The sequence below is a fragment of the Helianthus annuus genome, chromosome 6 (genome assembly GCF_002127325.2).
Source record: "Helianthus annuus cultivar XRQ/B chromosome 6, HanXRQr2.0-SUNRISE, whole genome shotgun sequence".
Lineage (NCBI taxonomy): Eukaryota > Viridiplantae > Streptophyta > Magnoliopsida > Asterales > Asteraceae > Helianthus > Helianthus annuus.
The window spans coordinates 118,771,201-118,785,144 of record NC_035438.2 but is presented as its reverse complement, the minus strand read 5'-3'; the positions used below and the strand labels follow the sequence as shown (position 1 = coordinate 118,785,144).

At 36.0% G+C, this 13,944-nt stretch overlaps 2 protein-coding genes across 2 annotated transcripts; one reads left to right on the top strand and one right to left on the bottom strand.

Annotated features, from left to right (window-relative positions):
• Positions 1-2,595: 2,595 nt before the first annotated feature.
• Positions 2,596-3,514, bottom strand: LOC118479625. The gene is made up of 2 exons (XM_035974246.1): positions 3,254-3,514; positions 2,596-3,180 (listed from the first exon to the last, which is right to left on the bottom strand). Exons 1-2 carry the CDS (start codon positions 3,512-3,514, stop codon positions 2,596-2,598), a joined length of 846 nt encoding a protein of 281 aa, XP_035830139.1.
• A 5,678-nt stretch (positions 3,515-9,192) lies between these two features.
• LOC110944976 lies at positions 9,193-10,302 on the top strand. The gene is made up of 2 exons (XM_022186617.1): positions 9,193-9,475; positions 9,593-10,302. Exons 1-2 carry the CDS (start codon positions 9,193-9,195, stop codon positions 10,300-10,302), a joined length of 993 nt encoding a protein of 330 aa, XP_022042309.1.
• Positions 10,303-13,944: the final 3,642 nt, after the last annotated feature.

Below are 13,944 nucleotides of genomic sequence, written 5' to 3'. Positions count from 1 at the left end.
TTCAGGTTGTGGATTTGATAACCATTTAGACGATGCATCGATTTAAAAACACTAAATGGTATCACGTTGGGATATGTGTATCCTTTAATCATTTCCAGAATATTTAGGGATACATACCCTCCTTTATTTGGCAAAATATAAAATTTCCCTTAAGAACAAACATTACATGCTAATTATTAGCTTGAAGAATCTTTTAGCTCTTCATTATGTTTCACATCATCATTAACTCGGTGTGGTCTAACCGGTCATGCCAACTAAGACAATAATCATGATACATAAACTTCTGGTTTATGTTTATAATCTATTAGTTGCACTTTGTTTTATGTGCACATTGTTTGTGTAATAAACATATATAATATGAGAGAACATCGTATTATCATCTCAAACTTTCAATGAGTTATTCTGATATGGTTACTCCCTTTATTTGCCACTTCTAGTGGCCTTTCTCATTATTACCACGGCTATTATTACAATTCTCATGGTCGATCTCATCACTAGAATTTTCTTAACTATGTCCATGATCACAATGATCAAATATATATTCACCTCATGGATCAAAATAAAACCACACAAGTTTCATGGTTTTCCATTATTTTCTCGAACATACGAATATATAGTCACTTCAAACCCTTCATATCCATCCTTTTAATGATGCGACTTTGGGAACATATTTGAGGTTTGACAAAAAAAAAGTTTGTTTTATCCATCTTCCCTTATGAATAAACTTCTCCTCACATAACAACAATTGAGAAGTAATTATATGTCCGAGTTATATAATATTACTGTTCTAACATCTTACAACATTTTATAACTTAGTAATGAGATGCGTGAGTATGACACTTTGAGTGTCTTATCTAAAAATATTTGTACTCTTTCATGATAATAATAATAATAGATCATAACTTTGGTAATAGTTGTTCTCTCGATATTATTCACATGTATTAATGATAGAATATAGAATGCAAGGTAAAGCCAAACTATACAATATATAACATTATAACATGTCGCTATGTAAAGTAAGTTATAATAAAAACTATGTGAAATAAGATATTCGTTTTATCAATTATAAGAAAGATATATAGTGCATGTATAAACATATCACGACATGACCAATTACATATCCATCTTACATAATATATTTATCACTCATTTTTGAAACATGAGCAAATATTATTAACATATGATCAAATAAGTGTAAAAAGCTATTTAATCAACTTCAATAAGCAACCATATATATGTACACAACGTATATATATAAAACTAGACATGTAGCTAACACGAATTTATAAATACATACCCTTATTGTGGTAGCACATAAACATATACACAATAAAACATTTGACCACTCAGTATAATTAGTATCGTTTATACCACCATCGGTTATAAAGTTATAATAATTTGATTTCATATTGTGTAAACTAAAAACATAATTATTTAAAATATATCCTATAAATCTAAGAGCACAGAGAAATAAATCATCCATTCTCTTGATAAAGAACAGGAACTAGAAACCAACAAATATTTTTTTTTCTTTCTGATGCTCTAATAAACAACCTTTCTCTTTTATTACAAACATAAAGGTTTAGATAGTTTTGTATAGAAAAATCAATACATTAAAAATATAAATTTTAAATCAGGAAGTATAATTCAAATTGAATATATACGATCAAATGCATGAGATTTAAAATCAAAGCATACAAAGGTTATTCAATGAAATAAAGAAACAAAGATATAAACTAACACAAATACTTTTCATTTAAGTGGTTTTATTGGTTACGATAAGTAACTCAATGGATTCTACTATACGTTGATATAAAATTTCCTAATTAAAAAAAATCTATTTAAGAATGGTAATAAAATAAAGATTTGATTAAGCATATCAATTTACATCCTAGTGTAACCGAATTCTAGAAATATTGTCTAGTCAATAATCAACGATTGATTAACTCAGTAAAGTAAACTAATCTTGTTTTTGAAAACTAATCGTTTTTTAAATACAAAATCAAAATATTGCTATAAAACTTTTAGTTTTTTCTTTACTTAGTTTCTAATATAGATAATCTTCATAACAGGAAACCAAAATACATTCACAAATCCATATTGGATACGTAGTGTGCATATTATTGAAAGAAGAGGGTTAGGTTTTTTTTTACCTCAATCTACGAAGACGGTTCCGGCGGAAATAAATTTAAAACTGGGACATATGTTGCTTTGTTGTTTCCGGTGGTTGATGTTCTAGCAGTTTTATGCAACCTCTTGCGTTGAGATATCAAAAAAAAAAAAGGAAGGGGATTAGGGTTTTTGATGAGAGCACTTTCGTGCTGATAACGTGTTGTGAAACAACAACCTACTAGCCTAATATCAAACAATAAGAGAGAGATGTAGGGAGAAAAGACTGATATTTTATTGATAGATATATTTACAATGAGATACAATAGTGGTATATATAGGTGTACAAAACTTGGAGAGAAAGCTAATCTATTTTTGGTGTTGATAACCACATTAATAATAAATATATTTATAACACAAACTTTTATAAATAAAAATAAAGCATTACATTTTAAATAAAATCTAAGTTTAAAAAAAAACTAAAAATCACAAGGCCATCCATATTTTTTTTGCGATCTCACGTTTTCTAGCGAGTGTGATTTCCAACATTGCAGGGTGAACATTGTCGGTAGACCGATTAAACGTCTCCAAGTCCTTGTCGTACATTGTTTGTCGCAACGCCTCTCGTTGCTCATTTGCCAAGGTCAAGTATTTTTCTTCTCGTATACGTTTAATTTCCATTATCTCTTTTTTCATGGCCTTGTACTCTTCGAATTTGTGTGTTATATCTCTTGGATCTTTGTTTCTTGAAGACGGCCCTTTGTCCTTTTTCTCCTTTCTCGTTTGTCGTCTTGGCGAGGGATCCTTGTTTATGTCGGGAATACCGAATCCGCTCGAGACTTCGACATTCGGTGTATCCGCTCTATAATTTCCCGAATCCGAAGACTTTCTTTTTTGACTCGAGCCGAAGCTTTCTTCACCCAACAAAGGTACCGGCGACCACTTTTGATTTGTTCTAACAATCTCCCAAGCCGCAATATGAGCAAAATCAATTTTTTCTTTGCTTTTGTAATCCTTTAGCGCTTGCTTCATTACATAAGCATCGTCATTCCCGCTAGGACGTAAACGATCCTAAAATAATAAATTATCAACAACTTAATCCAAATATTTCGTTAAAAAATAAACCGTATAAAAAATAAATTACCGCTTGATGATATAGACCGTTGAATGTGTTCAATTTTGTTTGCATCGTCATCCATTTTGATCGAACTTGGTGGTGGGTTCGGTTACTTCCTCCGACCGTTTGATTGTAGTGGTTTAGAACTTTCTTCCAAAACCCATCCGCCTTTTGTTGATTGCATTTCTTTTTATTCAAAGTGCAATGAACAAAAGCCTTTGCCAACGCCTCTTCTTGTCTAGGCGTCCAAGTTTCCCGTTTCGCTTTTCCTTTTCTTTCCGGAGTCATCTTATATGTCTCTCGGTGATTGTAACCTTGGGGTTTGAAAAGGTCTCGGTGATAGTGAGCTTGGGGTTTGAAAAGCAAACGGGTCAAAAGCATTTTGGGCTTCTAGGGAGTAATCATAATAACCGGGTCGAGTCATCGTCGGACCGTGTTGCATCCAATTTTGGATGGGTTGGGTATCATAACCTAAAGGTTGATGCATGGGTTGGTTAAAATAAAATGGAGGTTGGGTTTGATTCGCAAACCCAAGGTGGGGATGAAACGGGACACTAAAACCACCCGAACCACGTTTATCTTGAGCCCTCGACTTCGAACCGGACCCTTCCATTTTTTTCTTGCCTTCACCTTTGTTTGAGCCTTCCATCTTTTTGAAAAGATTTGAAAAAAAGAGAGTGAAATGTAGTAAAAATGGATGAGAATGATGTTTGGTGAAAATGAATTTGAAATTGTTATTTATAAGGCAAATTAGAAATAAATAATCCCAACTCAGGTTATTGGCCAATAATAATCCCAACTCATTTAATCGTCAATAATAATCCGAACTATTCACTTTTGTTTGTAAAATACTCCCACGTTAAAAAAACACTAACTAGGTTAAAATATTGCTGATGTGGCTTAACATGTGTGGACTGACGTGGCTGGTTAACATCTTACCTGTGTGTAAAATGATTATCAGCCTCATTTGCACACACAATCGACTGAATTTGCCCAATTTGTAGAATTAGGGTTTTGAAGGAGAGTGCGATTGTGTGTGCAAATGAGGCTGATAATCATTTTATACACAGGTAAGATGTTAACTAGCCACGTCAGTCCACACATGTTAAGCCACATCAGCAATATTTTAACCTAGTTAGTTTTTTTTAACGTGGGAGTATTTTACAAACAAAAGTGAATAGTTCGGATTATTATTGGTGATTAAATGAGTTGGGATTATTATTGGCCAATAACAGTGAGTTGGGATTATTTATTTCCAATTTGCCTATTTATAAAAGGTAAAAAAGATTTTTGTTTAATACCCAACGGCATTATAGCCGTTTGAAACACAATTCCTCGCGTCGGCATGCACTCCCCGATCCACACATGTCTCGGCATCGGCAAAGGGTTGGCGGCGGTGTTTGCCGCGCGGCAACCCGCTTTGCCGCACCGTTTGCCGACTCCACTCCTAACACCCTAAATATTTTATCATGTATGTAATTTTGAGTCTTATACTAATAGAGATAAATATGATATGTTTGATTCTCTTCTTCTTGATTCTCAAAGTGCTTCTGAAAAAATCAAACCAAGACTTCCAAATTGAAAAAATAATAATTATAAAAAAAAAAAGTACACCTATAGAAGTTTCCTTGAGACAAAAAACATACACCTATTAGCAACCTCCACGATAATTAGAGAAATACTGATATTGAATCCAAAGCTTCAAACAATGTTGATTGTGTTCATTGTTTTGTTTGGAATGAAAACTTCTAAAGCTACTAATACTTCAACTTTAACTTGAAAGTAACAAGCTCAAGCAGCCTAATAATATTCTCAAACAAAATATTCAAAAGAGTTTAAAACTCTAAAATAAAATAGGCTTATTCTATTCTCACGTTCCTACATTTTTTTCACTTTATCTTTCTCTCTATATATCTATGTATATATAGAGAAAAAAAATAGGGGAAAGAGGTGTGTGAATATAAACACTCAATAAAATAATATGTTACTTATTTGGACAAACAACTTACCTAGAACTAAATGCAAAGCTGACACAAATAAAAAAATGTCGAAATCACCTTTAAAATATTTTTTTTTTTTTTTTCAAAAACCACACAAAAACATGTCTTCAAAAGCCATGCTTCCACTATACTAACAACATGAATTCCCAAAACTCATAAATGTTTCCAAAATCATTACAAAATGAGTTCCTAAAGTACAAAAATATCTTAAAAGAATTTACTATGAAGTGCATTCCCAAGTGTTAATTAACTGACATATCTATTTTTTTATACACAGAGAATAATGTATCTTGATAGTGATTGTTTGAAACATATCAGGGTGTAAGGGGCACTCCCCTAAGAGGGGAGTCCCCTCTCTTACGCTTAACCAATCCTCGTGTGTCACGTCAACTCTCCTCTTAAGCTCCCCTAACACCCTAAATTGATGGCGGCACTCCCCTCTTAGGTGACTTGGTTTTTTATTAAAAAAAAAGAAATTTTTCATTGGTCCATCTCCTCCCTCTCTTCGGTGAATTCCCACCGATTTTGGTCCCCGATGTTGGTCCCCGATTGAATGGCGGCATCACCCCTCTTCGGTGGTGGAGGTCCCCACATGGGGTCACCTAGGGTGCCCCCTCACCCTCATATAATCCAAATAAACTTAAAGTGCAACGAGTATCTTCTTATTTTTAGTGTAAATTATAATTTAGATTCAAGGTTTATTTGACCATCAAACTTAACCTATAGTAAGTATCTTATCATTTAAAAAATTAGAGAACATCAAAGTAGAAAAACCATAAGAGTACATTAATATTGTCCCATACTTTTGCCAATACGTAAATAATAATAATAATAATAATAATAATAATAATAATAATAATAATAATAATAATAATAATAATAATAATAATAATCTATATCTATATTTATATCTATACTACCTTATTAAGAAACTAGGTTTTCTATTTTTATGGTATTTTACGTTGTGTACACATTTTGAAGCAATATGTACAAGAGAGCTAAGCTATTTACAGGGGTAAACTTGTGCGTTGTCCAAAAATTTAAGACACTTTAGTGGCATTTTAGTGATTTCGGAATTTTTGTAACCTATAATTAAGATGACGTGTAAAGAGTTTAAAAGTGCAAATGCCTAATTTTTTTTCTTATTTTCTTCCATTCATACCCTCTTGCACTTTCCTTTACAAATGGTAATGCATTGTATCATAATGTGTGAGCTCCGTCTATTTCTGTTAAATAAATATTGGTGTAAAAGTTATATAAATAAATAAAAATAAACTTTAATAGTTGTTAATGTGGTTAAACATTTATGATATATGGGGAAGGTTCAAATGAAAACCACTAGTTATTGTGAAAACTCGAAAACTAATTAAAAAAAGCCAAAAAAACATAAAAAAAAATTTTTTTTTGCAATCAAAATTTCGTAGGTTTTTTAATATAAAAAAAAATTTTCAAAAAAAAAAAAAAAATTTGTGTAGTGCACATGTGTAATACTGCACATATGTATGTGTACTACACATGTGTATTATTACACATGTGCACTACACAAATTTTTTTTTTTTTTTTTTTGAAAAAAAGTTTTTTTTATATATAAAAACTAGCGATTTTTATAAAAAAAAATTGAAAAAAAAAATTTTTTTGTGTGTTTTTTAGGCTTTTTTTAGTTAGTTTTCGAGTTTTCACAATAAAAGTGGTTTTCATTTGAACCATCCCCTATGATATATTAATGTATAAATGTGGTTAAACATCTATGATATATAATTAATGTATAAATTGTTAGTGATTTAAATTTAAATTAAATCATAAATTGCTGAGATTATATAAGCTTCTCTTTACATTAATATTAATCTGTATTATATACTTTGATGATTGATGATGATAATGATTAATGAGCTTCGAATGACTTAATGAAAGGATATTAAATAACCACTGTTTGAATAACCTTAATCTTATTTTTGAACCTATAGCTTTTGTTTATATTTATATGTTCTTTCGTTATTTGATAACTTCGTTAATAATTATATACATAATAATTTTGAAGACGAAATTTGTTTTTGAGTGGGGTAGTGTTGTAACATCCTGTTTTTTCAAAGCTAATAATAATAATAATAATAATAATAATAATAATAATAATAATAATAATAAATAAATAAATAAAGGTTTGTTAGAACTTGAATATTCTACATAAAGTAAATTTATAAGGATTAAGTATGTCTCGCCGGCCGGTTAACATTCCGGCCAAAATCCTTTCAAGAATCACTAAGGTTTTTATTACAAACTTGCCAGAAAAGTGTAGCGGCAATGATCTCTCGGGTTTTATCCGTTCGTATGGTGTTATTTATGATCTTTACATCACTAGGAAGCGAGACAAAGCCGGCAATCGATTCGGTTTCGTGTCGTTTCTTGATGTTAAAGATAGTAAGGAATTGGTTAGTTCGATTTGCAAGACTCGTATCGGTGATTGTTGGCTTAAGGCAAATATTGCAAGGTTTACGTTGGAGGAAGGTGAAATAAGAGCGGATCAACCTTCTGCTTCTAGACAGCACGGTAAAAGTATCAACTTGGATCAGAAAAGTGGTGAAAGACCTCCTGCATAGAACCCTACAACGTTTTATAACGGATCAAGATCTTTTACGGACACCCTTACGGGCAAGTCTGGGTCTGTGGTCAATCAGAAATCTATTGTGATCAAAAGTGAAGTCGATGCTTTTCGGGATTTGCATGGTAGGGCTTTGGTGGCTCGTATGATCGACCTGGATGCTCTCAAAAGTGTCCATTTGATCATGAATGATATTTATCCAGGCATGAGTAAGGTACAATATCTAGGAGGATTATCGGTTCTTATTTCTTTTGAAGATGAGAAGACGGCGTTATCTGTTCTTGAGGCTGCAAGGGAGGTTATTGGAAGGTTCTCTAAGTTAGACGTTTGGATGGGTCAAGCATTCGGTTTCGAAAGGTTGGCTCGGCTAAAGCTTACGGGTCTTCCTTTGCAACTGATTTCTCGCGAGGTGATTGATTTGGTCGGTAATTCCTTTGGTATGATTGTTCACTGGGCGGCTAGATCCGATTTTGATGATGATCTCTCGTATGATTACATTGGCGTGCTAGTGGGTGAAGGAAAAAGGATCAATGAATCGGTTTCTTTGGTTTGGAGGGATAAAAAGTTTTCGGTATGGGTTGCAGAAGAGACCGGGGATTGGGTTCCTGAATTTTACAAAATACTGTCTAAGTCGGAAACGGAGTCTGAGTCTGACGCGGATGAAACCATGGAGGTTGAAAAAGATACAGATGCCAACGAGGATGATGAAGTCAATCCATTGGTAGAGACGGTCACCGACAAACCTGCTCCGGCGACGAGTGCGCCGACTGTCGTCAGCCCTGGTCCGGTGATTAGGGAGGAGGAGGTTTTTTTGGTAACTCCTAATCAAATTAATGATGTTTATGAGGCTCCTACTTTTTTGGAGATGAATGAGGAAGTCAACGTTGGAATGGAGGAATTTGTGCCTGGAAATCAGTTTGTCTTTGAAGATAATTTATTATCTGATACTGATAACGTGGACCCCTCGACTTTGATTAATAAAAGGAAAAAGAAATCTGGGCTAGGAAATTTGGGCCGGCCCAATCCGGCATATTCTAGCAGTCTTGAAAAAACAAAGGTTGGTAAAAAGCCCAAGTGCAATGATGATTTGTTTGGGCTGGATTCGTTGCTGGGCCTGGATACAGAAGCTTTGGATGATGCAGATGTAGCCCATATCGTGACAAATGGTATTGACCTTAACTCGCATCCTGGTACCAATGGAGAGGTTAGGTCTGTCACCGCTGACCAACCTCTGGAAACAATTCGATGGCCCCAATCAATGAAGTTGAAGCTACTATCAATTTGGGTAGCAAGTTAGGCGTCAATCTTCTCAATTCCCACAAGTTGATTCATGAATCGATTGTTCTTGAAGGCGTACAAGGAGGTAAGGAATGAATTGTCTTTCTTTAAATATTCGTGGGATTGGGGGTCGTGGTAAATCGGGTAAGATTAAGCACCTTAAAAACGTTCATGGGATTTCTTTTATCGGATTGCAAGAGACGATGGTTAGTAATATTTCCCCTGGTTTGGTTTCAAATTTTTGGGGAGGTATGGGTTTTGAGTATGATTTTGTTAATGCTTATGGTAACTCGGGTGGTTTAATGTGTTTGTGGGATCCAAAAGTTTTTTCTAAAGAATTGGTGAATAAAGATCGGAATTTTCTCCACGTGGCGGGTGCTATTTTGGACGGGTCGATCCGACTTAATATGGTCAATATATATGCTCCGCAAACTAATTAAGGTAAAAGGGGGTTATGGTCGAAAGTTAGTAATTTGTTGTCTGGAAATCAAGGGTGGTGGATTGTGTTCGGCGATTTTAACGCGGTTAGAGATAGGGATGAAAGGAAAAATTCGGCGTTTGACCCGGTATGTGCTCGTGATTTTAATAACTTTATTGATGAAGCCGGGTTGCGTGAATATGACTTGAAAGGGTTAAAGTTCACGTGTATGACTAATAGAAAAAGTGTGTGTAAGTTTAGTAGAATCGACAGGGTGTTGGTTTGTGATAATGTTTTTATCAAATGGCCTAATGCGTGCGTTCGGGCCATTAACAGAGATTGTTCGGACCATTCTCCATTGGTATTTTCTGTCAAAGACTCGAATTTTGGGCCCGAACCGTTTAGGTTATTTGACTCTTGGTTGGATAGACCAGGGTGTTTACAGGTTATTGAAACTGTTATGGGAGGATGGAGGAACGAAGGAAAGGCGGATCTTAACCTGCTCACTAAATTAAAAAGACTTAGAGGGTGTTTAAGGGACTGGTTCAAAGTTTATAGTGCCAACGAAATTGAGGAGGAGACTCGGTTGAGAAAAGAGAAAGATGACATTGAAATTCAAATGGAGAATAATGATTTGGAAGATGCGGACATGTGGATTTGGACCGAATGTAAAAAAGCTCTAGAAGAAATTGAGATTTTGAAGGCTCGTGATATCAAACAAAAATCTCGCGTCAAATGGGCCGCCTTGGGTGACGAAAATTCTAATTTTTTCATAACATGGTAAATGGCAGGAAGGCGCGAAACTCTATTCCGGGTATTATGAATAATGGCGAGTGGGTTACTAAACCGTCTTTGGTTAAAAAAGAGGTGATGCGGTTTTTTCGAGATCATTTCAAAGATAGCTATAAAAATCGACCAACCCTCTCTGTTCGGACATTAATAGACTTGGTTGGCAGGATAGTGAAGACATGGTGGGGCTTTTCTCTAGACAAGAAATTAAAAACGCGGTGTTTGAGTGCGGTTCTAATAAGGCACCGGGTCCAGACGGTTTTAATTTTCGATTTGTCAACAGATTTTGGAATTACTTTGAGGAGGACTTCGCCAATATTATGCTGGATTTTCACGGTTCAGGCGCTATCAGTCCGGGGTGCGGCTCTTCTTTTATCACTCTGATTCCAAAGACTAAAACGCCTTTGGGTCTTAGAGATTACAGGCCTATTACTTTGATTGGGATGATTAGTAAGGTGATTTCCAAAATCCTTGCTAATCGCCTTAAAAAAGTAATGGGTCAGATTATTTCCGATTCTCAGTCCGCTTTTCTTTCGGGTCGGTCATCCTGGACGGGCCCTTAATGGTTAATGAAGTTGTCGATTGTTTGAAAAAAAGGAAGAAAAAGGCGTTTTTGTTAAAGATAGATTTCGAGAAGGCCTACGACAATGTCAACTGGGGCTTCTTGCTTTATATTATGTCTCAAATGGGGTTTCATGCTCGTTGGTGCAATTGGATAAAGGGTATTTGTCACTCATCTAGAACGGCGGTTCTCGTGAACGGGTCGCCAACCTTTGACTTTAGGTGTGAAAAGGGGCTTCGCCAAGGTGACCCACTGTCGCCTTTTCTCTTCCTGATTGTGATGGAAGCCCTCTCGTGGCTCCTAGATAAAGCCAAGATCCTCAGAGTTATTAAAGGGGTTGATTTTTCAAGTGATGAGACGGAGTTGACACACCTTTTCTATGCGGATGATGCTTTAATTATGGGCGAATGGTCCAGGGATAATATCCGAGGCATTGCACGGGTTCTTCGCATTTTTTACATTTGTTCCGGTCTTCGTATTAATCTCCATAAGTCAAATATATATGGGGTGGGTGTGGAGAATTCTGAAGTGGACAACATGATGGGTTTTCTTGGTTGTAGAAGAGGTGGTTTTCCGTTTACTTATCTTGGCATCCAAGTGGGAGCCAAGATGTCTCGTGTTTGTAATTGGGAACCGGTCTTAGATGGCATTCGAAACCGGCTTGTTTCTTGGAAAGCCAAAGATCTTTCGATTGGAGGTCGACTTATCCTCATTAAAGCGGTTTTAGAAAGCTTACCCGTCTACTATCTTTCTCTTTACAAGGCTCCAAAGGCCGTCATTGAGTCCATCGAGTCTATTATGCGACGCTTCTTGTGGGCGGGAGCTAGTGTTGAGAAGAAGATACATTGGATTTCTTGGGATCTTGTTACTACCCCTAAAAAGAAAGGAGGTTTGGGAGTGTCTAGGTTACAAGATGTCAATGACGTGCTACTTTTAAAATGGACTTGGAGATTCAAAAACGAAGAAAATGGTTTATGGAAGAAAATCATAATGGGTTGTCATGGAAATAGTAGACCTTGGGCTTTGCTCCCGTGTAATGCCTCGTCTAATGGGTGTTGGAAACTGATGTGTGTAAAATGCAACATATAAATCACATCAATTAAGGCATAAAACTAACCCTTTTTAAGTACTAATGTTGGAAAAAGAGTGTTTTTGTCTTTCTTTGTATTTTCAGGATGAAATGAGCTCAAATTCACAAAAGAAGCAAAAAGACAACTAATTCTAGCATAAATACAAGAAAAGGAATAAAAGTAGACTGCCCGGACCCTCAACGGCATCCTCCAAGGCAAAGAAGAGAAAGCAGAAGACTGAACACGCCCCGTGTCCAGCGGACACGGAGCCGTGCCCAAGAAGCAGCAGAAAAGACAAACCTATAGAAGCTTCCATTGCCCACCACGGGGCCGTGTCGAGCGGGCACGGGGGCGTGGTGAAAGTACAGCAGGCGCATTAATTGTAATTGCGAATTACAATTAATGAGGAAAGAGAGTGTCAGACGGGCACGGGGGCGTGTCCAGCGGACACGGGGCCGTGCCCAGCCTTCTGTTCAGCCTATAAATAGGAGTGCTTGGTTTCATTCCAACTCATCCCTTGGCACACCACCTCTCTCACACTTCATCCACCACCCACCACCACCATCATCCATTGTCCATCGTAGAGTGTGTGAGTCGTCTCGGGATCCAAGATTGATTGTAAGAGTTCTTGACAATCAAGGCCATGTTTGCCTAAGTCTCTTACATCACTTGGTGAAGACAAGTGTTTAGTATAATACTTTTTATTTTTAATCTTTTGCACTTTTTATTTGGTTTTGTATTAATGACTTTAATAACTAGTTACTTATGTTGAAGGTGATCTTTCCTTATCGTTTGTCCGTGGTGTCTTGGCGTTATTTTACTGTCTATATAAAATAAAAGATTTTCACCATTCATATCTCCACGGTCTATATGGAGGTATGTTGGCTACCTGGTCGGGGGTTAAGGGAACGGTTTGGTAAGGGTCTTGCCCTTGTTCAGCGTTTAGAGGTCCTGCTTGGGACCTGGGTCAAATTTAGTAGGATCTCCTTCAATGCCCATAGGTATTGGATGGCGGGGATCCAAACTCTTTGACCCCCTCATAAGTTAACTACTATTAATACTATAACCCGGCTATTTAGGACTGTATCCCTGCTGACTCAGACTACTTAGCCGAGGGTAACGTCACCGCCGAAAGCGGGGCCTACCACAATTTGCATTAATAACTTAATTCATTATCTTTCAATAATCCGACCCTTTAGGATTGTATCCTTGCTGACTCAAACTACTGGGTTGAGGGTAACGTCGCCTTCAAAAGAGGGGCCTACTACAATAACTAAGATAATCTCTTAAACAAGTGTAAAAGTGCGAAAATAATCAAAGGTTATACTAATACACGTGTCGGATCCAAGTGATTCATCTTGTCTATCTGTTTTTATTTTATTTTATTTTTCAGCATTTAGTTAGTTTTTATTTTTCTTAGTTTAAAACATTTTTCTCACTTTTTGATTTGATTAGACGTTGAGGATAAACCGGTATTAAAAGCTCTTGTGTCCTTGGACGACCTCGGTATCTTACCAACACTATACTACGTCCACGATGGGTACACTTGCCCATATGTGTGTTTAGTGTTAGTAAATATCGTGTTTTTATAAATTTAAAACTCGGCTAAAAGTGTAAAAAGGGCTTAAATATACATCTAAAGTATAACACACTTCACGCACATCAGAAACGTATAGTTAAAATCGGCGAAAAAAAACTCCAAACGGGTCAACTTTAAATTCCTTTTTCGGTGGTGATCTTGGTGAGGCTATTAATTTCTGGGGTGATCCGTGGCTAAGAAACGAACCTCTTAGATTGGCGTTTCCTAACCTCTTCAAGCTCGAAAGAAATAAATGGGTTAGAGTGTCCAACAGAATTTCGGTTAATGGTAACATTAAGACTTTGTCTTGGGAGTGGCGCTCGATTCCGAATACGGCTACTGAAGTCTCAGAGCTCTTCCAGCTGCTTACGGAAATTCACGATTTTCATTGGAGGGGTGGTTTAGATAGCTGGAAGTGGAAGATCG